Source organism: Pelobates fuscus, chromosome 13 (assembly GCF_036172605.1).
Source record: "Pelobates fuscus isolate aPelFus1 chromosome 13, aPelFus1.pri, whole genome shotgun sequence".
In the NCBI taxonomy this organism is placed as follows: domain Eukaryota; kingdom Metazoa; phylum Chordata; class Amphibia; order Anura; family Pelobatidae; genus Pelobates; species Pelobates fuscus.
In genome coordinates this window covers 106,144,422-106,165,917 of record NC_086329.1, presented here as the reverse complement: position 1 = coordinate 106,165,917, position 21,496 = coordinate 106,144,422, and the positions used below count along the sequence as shown (strand labels likewise).

General features: G+C 42.5%; 1 protein-coding gene across 1 annotated transcript in view; it reads right to left on the bottom strand.

Annotated features, from left to right (window-relative positions):
* Nucleotides 1-16,472: 16,472 nt before the first annotated feature.
* Nucleotides 16,473-21,496, bottom strand: part of LOC134582681 (uncharacterized) — a 50,530-nt gene continuing 45,506 nt past the window's right edge. Inside the window, exons 8-9 of the mRNA XM_063439331.1 lie at nucleotides 19,322-19,639; nucleotides 16,473-16,804 (exon numbers count right to left, since the gene is read on the bottom strand). Coding sequence (XP_063295401.1) covers nucleotides 16,473-16,804; nucleotides 19,322-19,639 — 650 coding nt within the window. The remainder of the gene's footprint in view (nucleotides 16,805-19,321; nucleotides 19,640-21,496) is intronic.

Genomic DNA, 21,496 nt, shown 5'->3' with positions numbered 1-21,496 from the left:
CTCCTATGAGCCAGGAGGGTATCTTCGGTATTTTGACCGCTTTTGTCAAAACAAGACTTCCACACTTTTTAAGAACCCCTGAACCGATCTGGGTGAAATTTGGATATGTTTACCTCCCAGATCGGGGCTATCAGGGGATATGTATTTTGTGGGGATACCTTGTGGGGAAAGGGGTGTTCCAACGTTTGGGTAAAATGTGTGCCCTCTGCCTGGAGATAATTGATTTACTCCTTAACTTATCTCACTATCTCCCAGGCAGAGGGAGGGCGTGTATTAAGAAAATACTGTACAGTGATTGGTGATATGTTTGTTTGTTTTGGGAGGTCCTCTTGCATGAGGATCCCCATAAAAGCCAGCCTGTTTCAATAAAGCTTTAGTTCTGTTACACCCTTCATGAAGTCTTGGCTCATGTTTGGGGAAGGAATATTCTAACTACTGGGAAGGATTGTCTGGGAAGCTGTTTTCATCTCTACCCCCTGCTGGAGCTATAATCACTTGTACTCAGCAGCTGGGAAAAGAACAGGAGACTGCAGTACCATCACCCCTGCAGGTCTTAACACCTGGTATGTACGCCACTGGCCCTCAGCTTCCACCTATGGGTGGGGGATGGTGGGACACTTGCTCTGCCTGTTTAATAAGTATCCCCCAACCACTGATCATGGGTCGTCCCACCCCCAGTTTGTTTCCATCTGGACAAAATCCAGTGAAATTTATTTCTCCTCCTCTCTGTATGTTTCTCTCCATGATGACTGTCAGCTACAAAGGACAGAGCTTAGAACAATGATTGGCAGGGAGCTAAAATAGTTACAGGATAAGATGTGTGGATTTCTACATTTGATTTTTAGAAAAATCAAATATGTTAAATATAGAGAATAGGAAAACAAAATATTAGAAATTCTGATAAGTGACCATTCCCCTTAAACACACTCCATTCACTTCTGCTGCAAGAATGTATTAATAGAGCTTTGAGTAAAAAGTATTTTTTTTTATTTTTTTTACCTGATGTCTAATGCCGGATTTTACAAAACCTACCGGCACCTGAGCTTCACTGCTTGTCTTTTTTTTTCCTCCAAAATAAAGACATAGATAAGATAGCAGATAGAGTACAGCTGTACGTTCCCCTATAACACCTTTCTGATACCCATTGCTTCCCATGGGAGCTGTACAGTAACCCTCATATAGACACAGTTCATATTTATTAAAAAGAACGAGAAGCACTAACGCAGTGAATGAAAATCCTGTACACTTCCCCGTTTATATAGCGGAACCATGATTCCTAGAGAGATCTCAGCCATTTCCTGTAGATGCAGGAGATATAATGCAGACAAAGCACATTCTCTTGTTGTTCTTGCATCAATGTGCGAGAATTATAACCTCACATGACCACGCTGCCATCTTGTGGCATTTCATGTTAATTGCATTTAACATTTTGAGTAAAATATTTTTATCTTCATTTCATAATACTGCACAAACTTGTCTGTTTACTAAAAATCACATTTTGTCCAGATGGGCAAAATTCAGACCAGACTGGCAATTATCATATTCACAAACCAAACTGGTTAGATTTTCGTCAACCTGAAAGAATCGGCACCATTCGGCGTGGTGCATTTGGGGTGAACCAGTGGCTACCCAACTGCTAGCTATCCGCTAGCTACTTACTGTTTAGCAGATATGACTTCATATCTTTTTTTTCTCTCTTTTTTTTTTTGTGGCAGCAGGCTACCACTGCATTGGCACACTTCATCCTTATAGCTCCACCAAAGACTTTTTGTAACTATTTTCCAGCAACCATGTAGTTCAGATAATTTAAGTCCGGACCCAGATTTAAGCATTGGCCTTGTTTTCCGTTGTCTGTCAGTGTTTAGACAGGTGGAAATCTAGACACAATACTGGCTCAGTTGGAGCTAGAATTATAAAATGAAAGGTTTATTTCCTTACCGGTATATTTACATGTTTTGGTTTATATTTGTTTTTAAGTGTTTTGGGAAAGCATGTGTGTGTATATATCAGTTTGACACATTTTTAGCTCCATTTAATTTGAAGTGCCTTACACACTTTGATTTTTATTACTCAGTACCATAATGGGTGTATTGAAATGTGGGATTATATATAGGGAATAAGGAAACTAAAGATATTGCAAAGTGATTAATCTGCTTTAAAACAACTTTATTAAATTTGGTCTATCTGTAACTCGCTCATCCACTGAATTCAGGAAGGTCCCTCCACGCAATGGTAATTGTATTGAAATTTGTCAGAAGATGTAGATCTCAGGAGGAGCTCCCTGGCGCTCGGATACATTGAGTTCCCTGGCTGTGGACAGCTTTAAGAATAGAGAACTGCCAGGGGCTGATAGCTAGGACCGTCCAGTTGTTGCATAAAGTACAAATAAAGTGAAAATAGGGTAGTATACAAACTAATCACAGATAATAAGTCTGTTGGATTGAAAGGGTCCCAGGTGAACCTCACTAATCACCCAAAATAGTGAAACAAGAAGCAACAAAGTGGAGACCACATTCAATAAGCATACAACATATGTATACAACCTGGAAATATAACCAGAGTAGAAATATTCTATATAAGAATGTAGTGGAATCTAAAAAATTAAAATTAATAAATAGAAAATAAAAAATAAAATAAATAAAAAATTAAAATGTAACAGAAGGGATTCTGCTGCGGGTTGGGTTCGTGATTCCGCAGGGGTTCGTGATTCCATACTGGGATTGGGTGGTTATACGTCACCTCCACAATTTGAAGTAGGTGGGGACTTTCCAGTTGTAGTGTGGGACAAGCTGCTTAAGGAGGTGCAGTTGGGAAGGATGGCGGGGCCGTTTCGGGAGCCCCCATTGTGCGATCTTAGGGTTTCACTGTTAGGGATGGTGCCCAAGAAGGAACACGGTAATTACCGACTCATTCATCATCTATCGTACCCACACGGATCGTCGGTGAATGATTATATTGACAAGTCACTCTGCTAGGTGTCGTATGCCTCATTCGACCAAGTGCGCGAGTTGGTTCGGTGCGCAGCCGGCCTTTCAGCTTTTGCCCATCCACCCAAAATGTCATCATCTTTAGGGGCAGTATTTCGTTGACCTCTGTCTTCCCATGGAGTTTTCCATATTCTGCACGTATTTTGAGAAATTCAGCATTTTTCTGAAATGGGTGGTCAAGGTGGAGGCGGGCACAACATTTATGGTCCATTACCTTGACAATTTACTTTGTGTGGGACCGGCGGATTGAGGATGCTGGAATGGGTGGAAAGTGTGTTCAGGATTCCGCTGGCGGGTGACAAGACGATGGGGCCAACCACTTGCTAGTCATTCTTGGGCCAGGAGATAGATCCGTTCCGAGGTGAGTGTAGGTTGCCAGACGATAAGTTACTGGCGCTCCGGCAGGCAGTGACGGAGGTGCGGGGGGCCAAGAAGGTTACCTTGCGGGCATTTCAGTCATTGGTGGGCAGGGTGAATTTTGCGTGCTGGATTATCCCTGTGGGGCGGGTATTTAAAAGGATCCTGTCCAAAGCTACTAGTGGTGTTACTTCCCCCCCCCATCATTTTGTGCCTCCATAAAGGCCAATTTAGATGTCCGGGCGGTCTTTCTTCAGGATTTTAATGGTTGGGTGTACTTTTGGGAACCGGCAGTGTCTTCACCTGAACTGGAACTGTTCACGGATGTGTCGCAGAGTCTTGGGTTCGAGGCGTTTTTTTGCAGGTTGGTGCGCGGAGCGATGGGGCCAGCTCCCTCATTCGCTCTTCAGCATTTTTGGAGTTCTTCCCCTTGGTCGTGGCGTTAGCGTGGTGGGGTCACCTGTTGAGCAACAGAAAAGTTATCTTCTTCACCGACAATATGTCGTTGGTGGAGGCAGTTAAGGGGTTGTCGGCTTCTTCCTGTCATTCGGCTGCTTTGCCGCTTTGTGTTGCTTTGTGTAACTTACCTTTCCTGCAGCTCCTGAGTCAGAGCGATCACATGTGCTGCAGTAAAACCCGATTTGTCTCCCTGCAGCTCTGTGTGAGCTGTGAAGTGCAGAGAGACACATCGGTGCTGATCTGTCTCTCGCTGTAAAAAAACAAGTTTTAGTAACAAATCCAACCCCCGCTCACCTCTTTCAAATAAAATTTTACCCCTTCCCTGCCCTTTGATTACTATCTGCAGTGATCAAAATACAGATAACAGTATTTCAATGTGATCAGATTTTTTCTTTTAGCCCCTTTTATTTTTTTTGAATCCTCAGGGGTGAAATGTATTTATTTAGTTACTTAAATATTTCTAAAACATTTATTTATTTAGCTAGGGTGGGTAGAAGTTAGTGGGCAAATTACAGGATTTACAGTTAGGCTAATTAAGGATTAACCGTAAATAAAAAATTAAAAAGTTAAAAAAACGTTTTAAAAGTTTAAACAAAGTTTTAAAATAGTAAAATAAGTAGTTAAAAGTTAAAAAAAAAACTTTAAAAGTTTAAAAAAGTAAAAAAAAAAAAGGGAAAAATGCTTATTACCGCTACACTTGGTACAGGCTAGCGAAAAAATTATCCCACGCTAAGGTTTAAAATATGCCTTTTGAAACACCCTGGGGTGTCTTCTTTAGGAAATGGTATGCCTTTGTGAAGTAATTGGAAAACACAACCTACTAAAAAAATTCCAAAGTGGGGCATGGACCCAGCGTAAAAATTCTAACTTAAATGGCTGTGTCTCAAATGTGCCCCTTCAACGTTGTCATATACCTGGTAAAGGTACATACGGGGGGGGTATTGCTGTACTCAGATGACATAGCGGAGCAACATATGAAGTATTATACTGCTGTAGCACATATAAGGTTTGCAAAATATATATTACAAACTCATTGGGTGTGTCAAAGAGGCATAAAAAATGCTTATTACCACTACACCTAGTTTAAGCTAGCGGAAAAATTATTTCACGCTAAGGTTCAAAATACCGTATATACTCGAGTATAAGACGAGTTTTTCGGCACATTTTTTGTGCTGAAAGACCCCCACTCGTCTTATACTCCAGTCAATGTCTGTATTATGGCAACTTAAAAAAATGGTGATTACTATATAATAGAGTGATAAGAAAGCAGCTACACACTCTAGTGGGTGCTCTCTTTCCCACACTAAGTATAAAGATGAACCAAAGTGAGTCTAGTATAGACTGGATAAAAATCCAGACCGTACTAGTCAAATGAGTGCAGCGCTATATGTTTATACTTACCCTAGATTAGGGTTAAATCTCAGATGTATATTGATACATGTAAATGGAACAAAGAAATACAACACAATATAGTGTAAGTGTGTAGGTGAAAGAGTATTGTGATAATTTTTCAATAATCAAACTCACATGGGTTAGAGCCTCAGAAAGGACAGGCTCAAATCACTTCCACAGTAGTGTCGTATGGAGACACTGCACCCTTTAACTGGAATAAGTTTCCTCAGGGAGAGAAGGAAAGAAAAAGGAGAAACCTCCTAGTGTACTGTGTTACAACATAAATTGCACATGCAGTAGTTATGGTAGTGCTCACGTTGTTCTGAGCCAATGTAAACTTGGGTGCCTCTGGAGGGGGGGACCTACTCTTCTTTAGCAGCAAGATAGGATGGAAAGCCAATAGGATTTAATAAAAAATAAATTTATTTTAAGTATAAAATCAAAAGATAATAAAATGATCCTGTAATAATAAAAGATAAATATAAAGTCCCAGTTGATGGCTTCAGCTCCGAGACGCGTTTCACCCACGCTATGTGGGCTTTTTCAATCGGGTTTGATGTATCCATTATCTTGCTGCTTTAAATCTGCCGGTCTTTTCGTCCGGCAGTGAAAGACCGCTCACCGGACGAAAAGACCGGCAGATTTAAAGCAGCAAGATTTAGGGTAACCCTAATCTAGGGTAAGTGTAAACATATTATGGCAACTTACATTGCCATAATACAGACCAGGACCGCCGGGCTCATTACAAGCCCGACGGTCCTGTTGGGGTCTGGCAGCGAGCTGTAACTTACCTTTCCTGCAGCTCCTTTCTCCTGTGTTCCAGTCAGCTCCACTTTAAGTCTCACGAGAGCCGCGGCGTCTGAGCCTTGCCACGGATTAGCGAGATTTACAGTGTGAGCTGACCGGAACGCAGGAGAAGGTAGCTGCAGGAAAGGTAAGTTACAGTTCGCTGCCAGCCCCCCTCCTACACAGCCCATGCCACTGGACCACCAGGGAATGAGAGCCCCCCTGCCTGGCCATGTATCAAGCAGGGAGGGGGGGACAAAAAAAATATAAATAAAAAATTAGATAATAATATAATAAAATAAAAAATGTAATAATATTAAAATAAAATAAAAATCTTAATAATATAAAAAAAAACAATTTAATATTAAAATAATAATAATAAAAAAAAATAATAAAAATGCCCACCCCCCACCAAGGTTACACACTCTGCATCACATACACACTCCGCACTCATACACACACACACTGCACTCATACACACACACACACACACACACACACTGCATTATATACACACAATGCATTCCTACACACACACACGCTGCATTCATTATGTACACACACTGCATTCATACACACACACTGCATTCATACACACACACACTGCATTCATACACACACACTGCATTCATACACACACACACTGCATTCATACACACACACACACTGCATTCATACACACACACACACACACTGCATTATATACACACACACTGCACACACTGCATTCATACACACACACACTCTGCATTATATACACACATACACTGCATTCATTATAAACACAAAATAAATATTCAATCAATGCAATTTTTGGGGGATCTAATTTTATTTAGAAATTTACCAGTAGCTGCTGCATTTCCCACCCTAGTCTTATACTCGAGTCAATAAGTTTTCCCGGTTTTTTGGGGTAAAATTAGGGGTCTCGACTTATATTCGGGTCAACTTATACTCGAGTATATACGGTATGTCTTTTGAAATACCCTAGGGTGTCTTCTTTAAGAAATGGTATGCCTTTTTGGGGTAGTTGGAATAATTAACCTACTAACAAAAACTCCAAAGTGGGTAATGGACACAGCGTAAAAATGTAAAGTTTGAAAAAACTGCAATGTCTTTGTCTTAAATGTGCCTCTTCAATGTCCACATATTCCTGGCAAAGGTACATATGGGGGTATTGCTGTGCTCAGACAACATAGCTGAGCAACATATAAAGCATTATAGACCCGTAGCACACATAAGGTTTGCAAAATATACAGTACAAACTCACTGTGTGTCAAAAAGGCATAACAAATGCTTATTACCACTACACCTGGTACAAGCTAACGGAAAAATGATTTCAGGCTAAGGTTCAAAATATGCCTTTTGAAATACCCTGGGATGTATTTTTTAAGAAATAGTATGCCTTTTTGGGGTAGTTGGAAAGAAGCAGCCTGCTAACATATTTCAAAATAGAATACAGACTCATTAAAACCCTCCATGTAAATTCACACTTAAAAACCTGGACTTGTCACGTCTCTTTTACAGCACTGTAACTTCACAAAATAGTGTCTAGGTCATACATTGGGCTTATTGTTTTACTCAGAAGAGGTAACTGAGTGTACTTAGAGGGAATTTATGATAGTGACACTTATCAAATGTACGAAATACCCAGCGAAAATGCAACATGTATGTAAAAAAAATGTTATTGTTTTTTTATCACCACAGAATTTGAAATAAATTGGTGAAAAATTGGTGGCAAGTTAAGGTATAATATATGCCTAATAAGATACCGTGGAGTGTCTGCTTTCTCAAATGGAAGGCCTCTGTGAGGTTATTTAAACAGTAAAACTGCTATTGTTTTAGACCAAACCAAGTGTTTGCTTGAGTATCTGCCACTGTTCAGATTGCTTAAAATAGAATGCATGCATGCTGAAGTAAATCACACTGAGACACAGGTTTCAGGTTAATGGAAGACTTCAAAATGTTTAATCAAGGGAGCGGGGAGCCCCTTATAAAGGCAGAAATACATCATATGCAAAACATGAGATAACAGAGAGAATACATCTTTAATTGGTCAAGTGTTAAGCGTCTTATCTAATGCACGTCCTCCAAAGTGTGATGTCACCATCATTCTGGGAGCAGCTCTCACTGGGAGACGCCATCTTAGTTCATGACATTCTTTACATTCTTTGCTCGATGGGAGGGGGTGCTCAGTGGCCATTTTGAGCAACTACTGATTACAGGCATACACAGTAAATAGACATTTTACTAACAATAATTTCTATCCATAACACTATAATGCCACAAAATCAGACATATGACCATCTATGAAAATTCCAACTATAGAAACTGAAATATGGCATTGTGGCTTCACAGAATAGGGGCAAAGGCATACAATGGGGGTATCGTTATACTCAGCAGATGTAGCTGAACACAATATGGGGTTCTGTACAGGGATAACACACACCAGCTTTACGAAATACACATTACAAAAACCTTGTTATATGTGTATATGCCAAAATAAAGAAAAAACACAATTTTACTCCAATATTTAGCAGAGATTGGCGATTAAATGGCTATTCAAAAAGTGCCAAATTAACCTTAGGTAAATAGCCTGTGATGTCTACTTTATATAAATATATACTTTTGTGTGGCAAATGTGTTTTCTGTGATGGCTACTAAACCTATAAGACAAACATACTAACTTCTAAAATTGTTTCAAATTAAATTATATTTTAGCCCTTGTATTTTGTGACCTGTAACTTTCAAAATAAACTGAAATCCTACACATATTATGTACTTTGTAAATCAAGACACATGCATTAATTGATTTTGAATTACTTTTTCTAAGCTAGACATATTATGCACACATTATTATTGCCAAAACGTGTGGAAAAAAGCATTTTTTCCCCATTTGTTTGCATTTTTTTTGTAATAAATTAGAATTTATATATGTATATGTCACATCAAATTAAAGCCTTTTTTTGTTGTCTAAAAACCGATGATATATAATAGGTGTTGGTACAATAAATGAGAGAGATGCAAATTGCATTTGAACACAAACAGCAAAAAATGCAAAAAATTGCTATGTTTATAATAGGGTTAATCCAGCCTCTAGTGGCTGTTTCATTGACAGCCGCTAGAGGCGCTTCCGCTCTTCTCACTGTGATTTTCACAGTGAGAACACGCCAGCGTCCATAGGAAAGCATTGGACTGGCTGAATGCGCGTGTGGCTCCTGCCGTGCATGCGCATTCAGCCGATGACGATGAGAAGGAGGAGGAGAGGAGGAGGAGAGTCCCCTGCCCATTCGCTGGAAAAAGAGGTAAATCTAACCCCTTACACCCCCTAGAGCCATGTGGGAGTGGGACCCTGACGGTAGAGCCAGGAAACCGAGTATGTTTTCCTGGCACTATAGTGGTCCTTTAAGGGGTTAATAATTTATATATTTTATTTATTACTAAAGCTGAGATAATTTTCCCAAACATATGGTGTCTGAGTATCCTTGGGTTTTGGGGGGGTTGTTTATACCGCTTATGCCGAAAAGGCGACTATGCATATGTCATGTACACAACACAGAAGGGTGACTAAAAAAAAAGTATACATATTTTTCTAAATTTGTGTGTTTAAGTATGTCTGGGAGTGTGGATCTGTGAATCTTTCTGCAATGTGTCTGTGAGAGAGTGTGGCTACCATTGTGTTTTGTGGGACTTCATATCTGTGTGTGTGTTTGTCATTATGAATTTGTGTGTGTCAGTGCGTATCTGTATGTGTGTTTGTCTGCATGAATCTGTGTGTATGTCAGTGTGTATCTGTATGTGTGTTTGTCTGTATGGATCTGTTTGTATATGTCAGTGTGTATCTCTGTGTGTGTTTGTCAGTATGAATCTTTGTGTGTTTGTCAGTGCGTATCTGAATGTGTGTTTGTCTGTATGAATCTGTGTGTGTTTGTCAGTATGAATCTGTGTGTGTGCCTGGGAATCTGTATCTGTTTGTGTGTTTATGAACATGTATGAGTGATTATCTCTGTGTGCATGTGTGTGTTTGAATGTGTTACTGTGTCTGTCAGTGTGTACGTGTGTGCCTGTATATATATCTGGGAGAAAGCACCTGGCATGGGGATCTGACCAATAGGTTTATAAGGGGACACTTTGTCATTCATTGTATTTTTTATATCTTACAGTTTTCTCAAGTGTAAGGAATAATTGACTGATTCAAAATTGACGTCTAGATAACACTAACTTCCAGAGAGTGATTATGGTGTTAAAGGATAGGAGAGATGTTAGTAAATACAGACATTACCTTTCCTTCCATTCCTCCATGTGATACAAGCGAATACGGTTAACAGGAAGTAAATACAGACCAAGGGAAGCTTAATAATAAGATAATAATAGAGATCTGAAAGGAATAAAACAAAGACCAATCAACATCTGTTATAATAATTCTTAGTATTCTTTCAATAAATTTGTATCAGTTCAAATTTGTTTTCACTGCAGTTCTATCAGGCTCTCTGTATAAATGAAGGATTCTGGGACTTGTTTATCAATATAAACCAAACACAATATTTCTCACCTTTCCTAACTGATTTTATTAAAGACACGGAGGCTCATATTATGCATAACTCTTTCTTTATTTCCTCAGCAGCAAAGATAGAGGAATATAAATATTATCAAAAATGAAAGAAAAACTGTATAGGCATAACAGGCAGCCAATCACATCATATAGGAAGTAGCTATATAAGTCCTGTGTCTCCCACAATCCCCCTCTTTCTTTGCTGCTTCCTCAGACAGATAAGTGTTTTTTGCTCTTGCTCTGATTCTGATATTCTGATTGCTGTTTTACATTTGTTTGTATTCAGTTTGAATTGATTTGCCTTGATTGCCTTTATTGTGCATTTTCCCTGTTTGTTTGACCTGTACCGTCAGTGTGCTCCAGGATTCCCTGGGGGTTTTATCCCTCTACCGGGAGGTTTTCCTTCCCTTCCCTCCCCTGCTCTCCCGCGCATCCGCGCCGGTCCGGGCACTGCCTCCCTGCCGTGACTACTTCTCTTTCCGCGGCCGAGGCTGAGTGCTCTCCTCTCCCCGCTCACGGGCTGCCCGCGCGGGTAGGGTGCACGCGCCCCTTCCCCCGCCGGGTGCCCGGCCGCGAGCGCCTCCCTCACGTGCGGCGGCCATTTTGGGCGGACCTTGCTCTGCTTGCTGTGCTGCCGCGCGGTCAGTCGCCTCGTTCTCCCTCTCTGGATCCCCTGGCACTCTGACGGTCTGGTCCTTCTTGTTCTTGTTCTTTCTGCTGTGGGTTAATCAACCCTTATCTCCTAGTGGCTCTATTTAATTTATTTTATTTAGTCCCTTCACTGTTGTTATTCCAGTATGCAGGATAGGGAGGATGGCCCTGCAGGCCCCCCTGGGGACGTTCACTCAGATAATACTGAGGGCCCTATGGCCTCTCAGGAGTTTCAAGCCCTACTGGAGGCCACTATGGCTTCTTCTATACAAAAGGCTATTGCCTCAGCCATGGGGGCTGTCTCCTCCTCTTTTACCCACTCCCTGCATTCTATGGTATTGCCTACTATGACTACCCCTACCCCCCAGGGTGAGGGGTCCCCTTCCCCTACTCAGACTGTGCCTGGGGCCCGTAAGGCTAGGGCCAAATCTAAAAATGTCGGCTCCCACTCCTCGATGCAGGTACTACCTGCCATGACTGACACGCTACAGGCGGTCACAGATAGCGCGCACCCCACGCGCACAAGAGCCCCTGGCCGGGCTAAAAAGGCTAGGTTGTGGAAACGGGCTAGAGCCCTTGATGATGGGTCGGATACCGACCGGAGTGTGGAGGAAGAATCCGACGTTATGGAGTATGACTCCTTTGATGATGAGATATCTGGCGAGGATTTGCCCCTTACGGGCGTGAACCCCTCGGGGTCCTCTGCCAAAGCCCAGGGTCAGATATTAGGCCCCTCTGGGGACGACAAGACAATCCTCGACCCGCAGGGTAACCCCCTGTTTGACCCAGACGACCTGCGTCACCCCAGGTCCGCTGAATGGGTCCCCCCGGACCATATTGCCCAGTATGTGGCTAAACGCATCCGCACCCCCCTTTCTAGGGAAGGCCGTAATAAACTGCGTGCCGAATGCCCACGCCCTACCCTCCCGGGCGCTGCCTGTAAGACCCCAGACATTGACCCGCAGATTGCCCAGTTCTTAAACAAGTCGGGCTGGAAGCCCAAGAAGGGCCTTGACCATTCCCTGAAGGGGTGCCAGGACAAGATCCTGGATACGCTAGGACCCCTCTCAAAGCTATACGAGCTTCTTGATTCTGCCAGGACTGGCGACTCGGTCTTGGATATTGATGTGGCCGTAGGTTGGGTCCAACGGGCCATATGCTTACTGGGGAACGCCAATACGGCGATGTCTACAGAGAGGCGTAAAGCTATTCTCTTAAAGATCGACCCTAAGCTGGTCGCCATGAATGTGGCGGAGCCTGAGCCGACCGATGAGGGTTTGCTGTTCGGCACCTCTTTCGTTAAGGACATGGGGTCGTATGTCAAGACCTTCACTGCTATTGACAAGGCACAGGCGAACATGAAGCGCGTGTTCGCGCCTAAGGTTTTCGGAGGGGCCGGGCGTAGCAGGAACCGTCCACCCGGCCGTGGTTTCCGAGGCGCATCCCGCGCGACCAGAGGTTCCTTTTTTCCCTCCCGGGGATTTCAGGATCAGAGAACCCCTCCCTTCTTCCCAGCCAGAGGTCGGGCTTGGGGCTCCAGATACCCCCGCGGTGGTACCCCCAGCAGACGTCCTTACGGTGAGTACCCTTTCTTCCCCTCCCGCTCAGGTGGCGGGGAGGCTGGCTTTATGTTACCGAGAGTGGGAAAATATCACGTTGGATGCTTGGGTTCTGCAATGTGTAAAGGGGTACCGTCTAGACTTTGTTTCCATGCCTGTCCAGTTTTGTTCTCCCAGAGATCTGTCTCTTCCACCGGATCAGGATGAGATGATTTCCACGGAAGTCGTGGAAATGCTATCCAAGGGCGCTATAGAGGAATTGCCGTTCGCCGCAGTAGGCTTTACGAGCAATCTTTTCCTGGTGCCCAAGAAAGGGGGCGCAGTTCGCCCTGTGATAAATCTTCGTCCCCTCAACGCCTTCCTATGTTACCAACACTTCCAGATGGAAGGTATACACTGCCTCAGAGACCTTCTACGCCAGTCAGACTGGCTAGCCAAACTGGACCTGAAGGACGCCTACTTCACGGTACCCATTGCCTTGGAGTTCAGAGACTACCTCCATTTCACATGGCACGGGCGTCGTTGGCGCTTCACTTGCCTGCCTTTCGGTCTCTCCTCGGCTCCCTGGTGCTTCACCAAGCTCATGAAGCCTGTAGTGGCGTTCCTCCGAACCCGCGGGGTCCGCCTCATTATTTACCTAGATGACATTTTGATTTTGTCCCAATCAAAGGAGGACCACCTCCTACATCTGGAGTGGACTACCAACCTGTTACAGCAGCTGGGTTTTCTGATCAACTGGGACAAGTCGGTACTAGTTCCCGCCCAGTCCATAGAGTTCCTGGGCTTCAGAGTGGATTCCGTCCAACAATTTCTGTTCCTACCGTGTTCAAAGGTGAAAGCCATCCAGAAGGAAATTCGAAGGGCTCTTCGTGTCTCAGACTTGTCCGTCAGACAGCTGGCGAGAATAATTGGCCTTCTCGCGGCCTCTATTCAAGCGATCTTCCCAGGCCCGCTACATTACCGGGCCCTCCAACGGCTCAAGGGGTCACACCTTCGGTCAGGTCACTCCTATGAGTCTCGGATACGCTTGGACACGGAGTCCAGGGACGAATTGGTGTGGTGGTTGGCACACATGGAGGCATGGAACGGGAGAGCGATTTTCGGCTCCATCCCAGACGTAGTGATCGAGTCCGATGCCAGCTTGCACGGCTGGGGTGCTCGTTGTGGCGACGTTTCCACAGGAGGCAGATGGTCCGACATGGAGAAGTCACTACACATCAACTGCTTGGAGCTCCTGGCAGGGGCGTTCGCGATCCGCAGCCTTACCCCAGGACGAGCGAATTGCTGCGTTCTCCTCAAGATGGACAACGTATCGGCGGTCCGCTACATAAATCACCTGGGGGGTACGAAGTCCAAGATGTTGGCGATTCTGGCGAAAGATTTCTGGCAGTTCTGCCTCTACAACAACGTTTCGGTAACAGCGGAACACATTCCGGGTCTGGACAATTCGGGAGCGGATTGGAATTCAAGACACTTAAGAGACTCTGGAGATTGGCGTTTACACGCTTCGGTGTTCCAGGGCCTGGACATGCTGTGGGGAAGATTTCAGATGGATCTGTTCGCATCTCGGCTGAACACTCAGCTGCCGGAGTTCTACAGCTGGAGGCCGGACCCAGCAGCGGTGGCGACAGATGCCTTTCTCCAAGAATGGCCACGAGGTCACCTGTACGCGTTTCCCCCGTTCAACATGATCGCGCGCACAATCTCGAAGATGGTTCGCCACGACTGTCGTTTGGCATTGATAACCCCTCTATGGAGATCGCGACCATGGTTCCCTCACTTGATGGAGTTATCGATAGATTACCCTCGGCTGATACCTGTCTTCCAGGATCCGGATGGGAACTCACACGAGCTGGTGTTGCAACACCAGCTACCCCTGATAGCGTGGTTCCTTTCAGGGGACCTTGGACTGTCCCAGACGTTCCGCAGGCAACTCTCCTGCTCCTCGATAACGCTTGGGCCCCAGGCACTCGTTCAGCCTATCGAGCTTCATGGAGATCGTGGTCTGGTTGGTGCATGGAACGGGCAGTGGATCCCGTATCTGCCCCTCTACATTTGATTCTGGAGTTCCTCACATTCCTGTTTGATTCAGGCAAGGCATACCGCACGATCAACCTTTCCCGCTTGGCTATTTCGGCCGGCCACAAGGGTTTGGACGGTTCCCCTGTCGGCAGACACCCCTTTGTATGTCGCCTTCTCAAGGGTATTCGCCTTGCTCGTCCTCCTCGATCTCGTTTTTCTGCCTTTTGGGATGTCAACGTGATGTTACAGTTCCTATCATCATGGTACCCTAACCTGGAACTGACTCTCAAGCAATTGTCATCCAAGTTGGTGATGCTACTCTGCTTGATTTCTTGCAAGAGGGTCTCCGACGTCAGGGCCCTGGATTGGGACGCAGTTGCGTTCACCCCGGAGGGCGTTACTTTTGACATATCCAGGAGGACTAAGTCTGCATCCAAGTCATTAACATACCCTAGGTTTTCAGGTTGTCCGGCACTCTGCCCGGTGGATTGCATCAAAGCTTACCTGGAGGCTACACGTTCCCTTCGCTCAGCAGGTCTGCATGATCTGTTCATATCTTTCAGGTCGCCTCACCGACCAGTTTCAACTCCTACTCTGGCACGTTGGATGCGTTGGCTACTATCTTCTGCGGGTATAGACACCTCTGTATTTACGCCTCATTCTGTGCGGGGCGCGATGGCTTCGAAAGCATCTTCAGTGGGATGTGGACTGGAAGACATTATGCGAGCGGCGGATTGGTCTCGGGAATCGACCTTTCGAGACTTCTACTTCAGACCCATTGAACACATCGCATCTCAAGTGGTTGCACAGCTTTGAACTTGCATAATATGAGCCTCCGTGTCTTTAATAAAATTCCCAGATTTTACTAGTATCATGACGTAAAGTCATGATTTTATTAAAGACACGGAGGCGAGTATTATTCCCTCCCACCCTCCCGGTGTGGATTTGGGATAAGAGATGCTTCGATACGATTCAGGTATGTTTTTTCAATCAGGTCTGTATTTATATCATGGGTTTAGATCATGTATTTTTATCATGTATTTTATCATGTTTTGGATGATTTTGGAAGCTTTTGCTGGTTTCTAATTCTATATATTTTATATTTCAGAATCCGGTTTTATGTATGGCTCCTCACAGTTATGTTTGGTAAGTCTACAGTTTTGAGTTTGGAAATTACCATATTTTTCTATCTTTTGTAGCTTGAAGTTTTCGCATTGTCTGCTGTTTCCTGTTTGGATCTAATGGAGCATCGTTCGTCTTACCTGGTCTTCGGTTTCGCAAGAAAGAGGGGGATTGTGGGAGACACAGGACTTATATAGCTACTTCCTATATGATGTGATTGGCTGCCTGTTATGCCTATACAGTTTTTTCTTTCATTTTTGATAATATTTATATTCCTCTATCTTTGCTGCTGAGGAAATAAAGAAAGAGTTATGCATAATACTCGCCTCCGTGTCTTTAATAAAATCATGACTTTACGTCATGATACTAGTAAAATCTGGGAATTCTTGTTTATTTTGTAACTCAGGACAGATTTCCTGAGTATAAAGAGACACATTTTTCTTGTCCGCAGGGTTTTGCACCAAACACATCAATTTCTTTTTGAGATGCAATCAAATAATCCGATGTGCATCTGGCTGATTGTATCTAATATTTTCACAATAAACTTCCCTCTTCCATTCCTGCATTAGTTTAATTAATATTTCGGAGTCACTCACTTTTTTCAGACCCTTTTTTTCTGTTTCCAAAATCAGAACAGATTTCCTGAGTATAAACAGACACATTTTTCTTGTCCGCAGGGTTTTGTACCAAACACAGGAATTGTGAGTGACGTGACTGCGGCTGCAGAGAGATCCGGACTGTGCGCCTATTATTATACACTTTGTGATTAAAGGGACAGTACTCAGTGTCTGTGTGTCTGCACTGCCAGCTGACGGACAGTGTGGAGGTGATTGTAGGAACGGAGCAATGGAGAGTAAAATTACACCAGTTGGTGGAGTTTATATCCAGTTCAGTCTTTATCTCCGGGACAGGAACAGGTTCTGTAATAATAAACAAACAGTTCAGCTTATAATAACTATAATTTAATATATCCATATGGATTGTTGTGCTGTGTGATACGTATAGAGCAGCGTTTCCCAAACCAGTCCTCACGACCCACCAACAGTCCAAGTTTTGTCAGTATCTCCATTGGAATAAAACAAGGAAATACATAAATCCTGGACTGTTGGTGGCCGTGAGGACTGGTTTGGGAAACGCTAATATAGAGCATTAAAGGAATGTTACAGAGCCTGGAGGTCCCTGAATACATCTTAAAGAATTAAACCATTTATGAACAGTTTATACCTAAATAGGTGCAGACAGCTCCTCATCTCCAAGTCCATGTATTTTATCCTCTGGCCATAAATCGGAAGGCTCAGACTCTGTCCCAGTGATAGACCGAGAGCATTAGCATTAGCTTATCACCAGTCTACTATTGAGAAAAATGTGTAAGAAACTGCTTATCTGTCTCATGTATTTTTCCTCAATTGGAAGCCAGTGATAGGCTGAGAGTGTCGGCACACAGTCCGAGCATTCCCATGAGTCCAGGGAAAGAGGAGGAAGATGATTGTCCAAATGGACAGATGTTTAACCCCTTATGGTAAGAGAGCACCCGGGATCTTCAGGCACTATAAAAACATCCTTGAGATGAAGTTGTTGTGGTGTTCGGAGTATTCCTTTATTGCAGAGTGTAAAAGCTGAGTGCAGAGTATGAATGCAGACTGTGGTGGAGAACGCAGAGTATTAATGTGTACATTAATAAAAAAAAAAATAATTTAATTCAGTTCAGCAAAATCAGTTTGTACAAAAATAAACTATAAGGAAAATACAAATATCCAGGAGCTTGCAGAGTGTAGATGAAAATATACCATACAATAGTACAATATAAAAATATATACAGAATCTAAATTGTATGAATCACAAAACTTGTAGCCTAATCCGTAATAGTGCAAGGTATCAAAATAATAGTCTATATAAGATACTTTAGTAATGTGTAGCAGCAAATAGTCCAAATGTCAATGTGTAAGTCCCAACGTAGAATTTGATAAATAGTGCACAACAGTCTTTTTAAATATCTATCATAAAACACCTTCGATCCGCTAAAATAAATAGCAGAATCAGCTGAGGTAATTATGAATTAATATACTTTCATGACAAAGGAAAGACAAAAAATAATAATAAAGAAAATAAAGAAAAAATAAAAATAATCAAATAAAACAAAACAAAACAGAAGTAGAGATAGGACTGAGGCTTGTTAGTATTGCAGACTGACAGCCTGATTTCAGTCTCTCATCTAAAAAATCTGGGCTGACCGCCAAAAAGATGATTGCAATTGTAGCAATCAAAATAGATGTGCAAGTGATACTGTGTAATTACTGTAATGGCAATTCAGATACAATCCGTATGAATCCAAAATGACTTGTAGAACATGTAGATTAAAAAGTTGTTTTATTAGATTAATAATGATCCGCAAAAATAATGAAACATCAAAAATATGAATAGATAAAATACTGCAGAACTGTCCCAAAGTAGGAGAAAGTAAAAATGGCTATATGACCTGACCGATGCTCCTGGATGGCTGTGGATGGTGATAGTCTTCTTCCAAGTGAATGTTGCAGCAGCCGGTGAGGACGGCGTCCGCGGACTTGGTTGGTTCACCTCCGACCTCACATCGATAGGTGAGCCACCAGGATGATGTCAGGCAAAAAGAGTGGATAGCCGAATAGTACTTTCCCCAAACAGTCCTTAGTTCTCAGTTCTTGCTCATATGGATTGTAGCCTTAGGCCTTAGGTAAGTACTATTCGGCTATCCACATCTGCATACATCTACCTGTCAGCCTGCACTAGTAAACTCTCTGCTCTCTCCAGGGATACCATTACTACCAAGGTTCACTTCATATTCCTATCTCTATCCAGTATACCCCTTTGCCCTTATACCAGATTTCTGGCAGGACTCATTTGCTAAGACCGGATTTCTGGTAGGCTTTATCTGCTAAGACCAACACTCCATTTGTAATTTATAATTTTTTGTGACCACTTCTGGTCTCCAGTATTTTGCAATTGTGTTGGATTTAGTCAGTATTTGTGAGTCAGTATCTCACTAGTTTGTACTTTTTGTAAGGGATATTTCCCTCCTGGCCATGTATAGTGCCAGTTAGATTTTATTACTATTTATGTATTCTCTGTTCTATTAAAGGTACACATACCCACGTTTTCTCCCCCTCTGTCCTTTTTCCCCTTCTTTTGTCTCTCCCCCCCCCCCCCCCCCCCCTCTCTATGCAAGTACATTTACTGCAGGGGTATATACCAATTGAATGAGCAGTCTTCCACCTCATACTTGTATGTATGGTGGCCTTCTAGCTCATTTCTCTTCTTCTTTTTTAAACTTACAGTATGTTAATACATCCATTTATAAATACAGATTATTGATATTTAATGACTGGATCTAATAGGACAACATTCACCCTAAGGTGCTGACTGAGTTTCCTAAATAAATGGCCCTCATTGTGAATACGCACCGTATACAGTGAGATTAAATAATAACAGACGTGTTACTCTGTTTATAAGGGCTATTGTCGCTGTGAATATCCCGCTGTCCTCTCTTCTCAGGTCTCGGATTAGTAATTCTGTTATGTTGTTAGATGGTTCAAGGCGGCTGGTAAACTGACTCTCATAGATCTTAAAATTATAATTACTGAATAACACAATTCTGAATGGTTTTCCATTGGTTTGAAATGTCCACACAACATCTTCTACAGGATGTGTCAGATGTAAATCCCGGGACAGACGGACAGACTGATTTACAAGGCCGGACACCTGGACAGGGACATCTTGTGCTGCAGAGAAAATAAAGATACATTTAATTTAACTGATATTTGTTACCTATTACCCTAATGCGCGGTATATATTGTAAACCCAACAATTATAACAAACTGTCAGGACCCTCTTTGTGTTAAACTTGTGTTAAACCTGTATCCGTACAGATATCTCCCAATCTCTAAAACAGACACTTTACACAATAAGACAAAATATTCTAAAAACAAATAAAATAGAAAAAATAAATAACTTGTGTTGTAAAACCTAAAACATATTCAACGTGTTTTGTCCGTTATATAACACCTTCCTCTGGGCAGGAGATCATGTCCGGTACGTTACGAATGTACCGAACGGTTAGCAGATCCTGAATTGCGGGTTATAGTGATTTTGTAATTATTCACAGTTATTCTGTGTAGTTATTTATGGCGAATAACGCATCACTCTCCCATTACTGGGTATGAAATGCACCTTTTAAAAATGGATTGAACCTTTCACCACATTTTAAAGCAGATCTGTCACTTTTCGAGTTCACAAAAACACTTTTTTTTAGAGTGTCGGCTGATTAATTTCAGCTCTCTGGCATTAGTAGTTGAGACAGGGGGTAAAAATGATTTGACTACGTACAATGTGAGGGGCACCAGGACATTGCTGATACCATAACTACAACAGTGAGCTGAAGTAGATATAATGCTTGGAGTGTTTCTTTCATTTTCACAAATGCAATAAGTTATAATAAGGCAATAAAATGAGGGCAGTATGGATTTCTTGTTTTATGTTTTGCCAAATAACGTATCTTTGCAGCAACATGTAAATTCACTGCCCGAGTTTGTCTTAAAGGGATAGTGTCACTAATATTAAATCTTCGTTTTGTTTAGTACTTTGCTGAGGATAACAGCATGACTGAGACTTAAATGCATAATATTAAAATGCGGTGCAGTACCTCATTCTGGGGTTTATACCATTAACAGTGAATTAAAGTGAATTGAACATAAATTATTACATTACATATAGTTCATGACAAGTTGGTAATGACTGTAGAAATATCCCATCACATCATATCACTCACTTTTTCATTTGAAATATAATTAACTGGAATAAATCATATTTTATTTCCTGCATTGAATATCATGGGATAACGTTTACTAGTAGCCATCTTGCTTTCCCCAGGCCAGATAATTGGAGTGAAGAACTGTGTCAGTCTGGCCCTTTAAAAACTGCCTGTTAATTAAAGGGACACTATAGTCACCAAAACAACTCTAGCTTAATGAAGCAGGGGTTAGTGTATAGATAATGCCCCTGCAGCCTCACTACTCAATCCTCTGCCATTTAGGAGTTAAATCCCTTTGTTTATGAACCCTAGTCACACCTCCCTGCATGTGACTTGCTCAGCCTTCCATAAACACTTCCTGTAAAGAGAGCCCTATTTAGGCTTTCTTTATTGCAAGTTCTGTTTAATTAAGATTTTCTTATCCCCTGCTATGTTAATAGCTTGCTAGACTCTGTAAGAGCCTCCTGTTCAATTTACAGAGATAGAGATACAATTGTATAAGGTAAATTACATCTGATTAAAAGTGAAACAAGTTTTTTTCCATGCAGGCTCTGTCAATCAGAGCCAGGGGAGGTGTGGCAAGGGCTGAATAAACAGAAACAAAGTGATTTAACTCCTAAATGGCAGTGAATTGAGCAGTGAAACCTGAGAAGCATGATCTATTCACTAAAACTGCTTCATTAAGCTAATGTTGTTTAGGTGACTATAGTGTCCCTTTAAACCCAGGTAAGTTGCAGTTATCTTCCCTGTGCACCCCCACTGCCAGGTGGAAATCCTGACATGGACTCCCTTCCAGCTGCTGGATCAGCTCCCACCCTGCTCTCTGGAT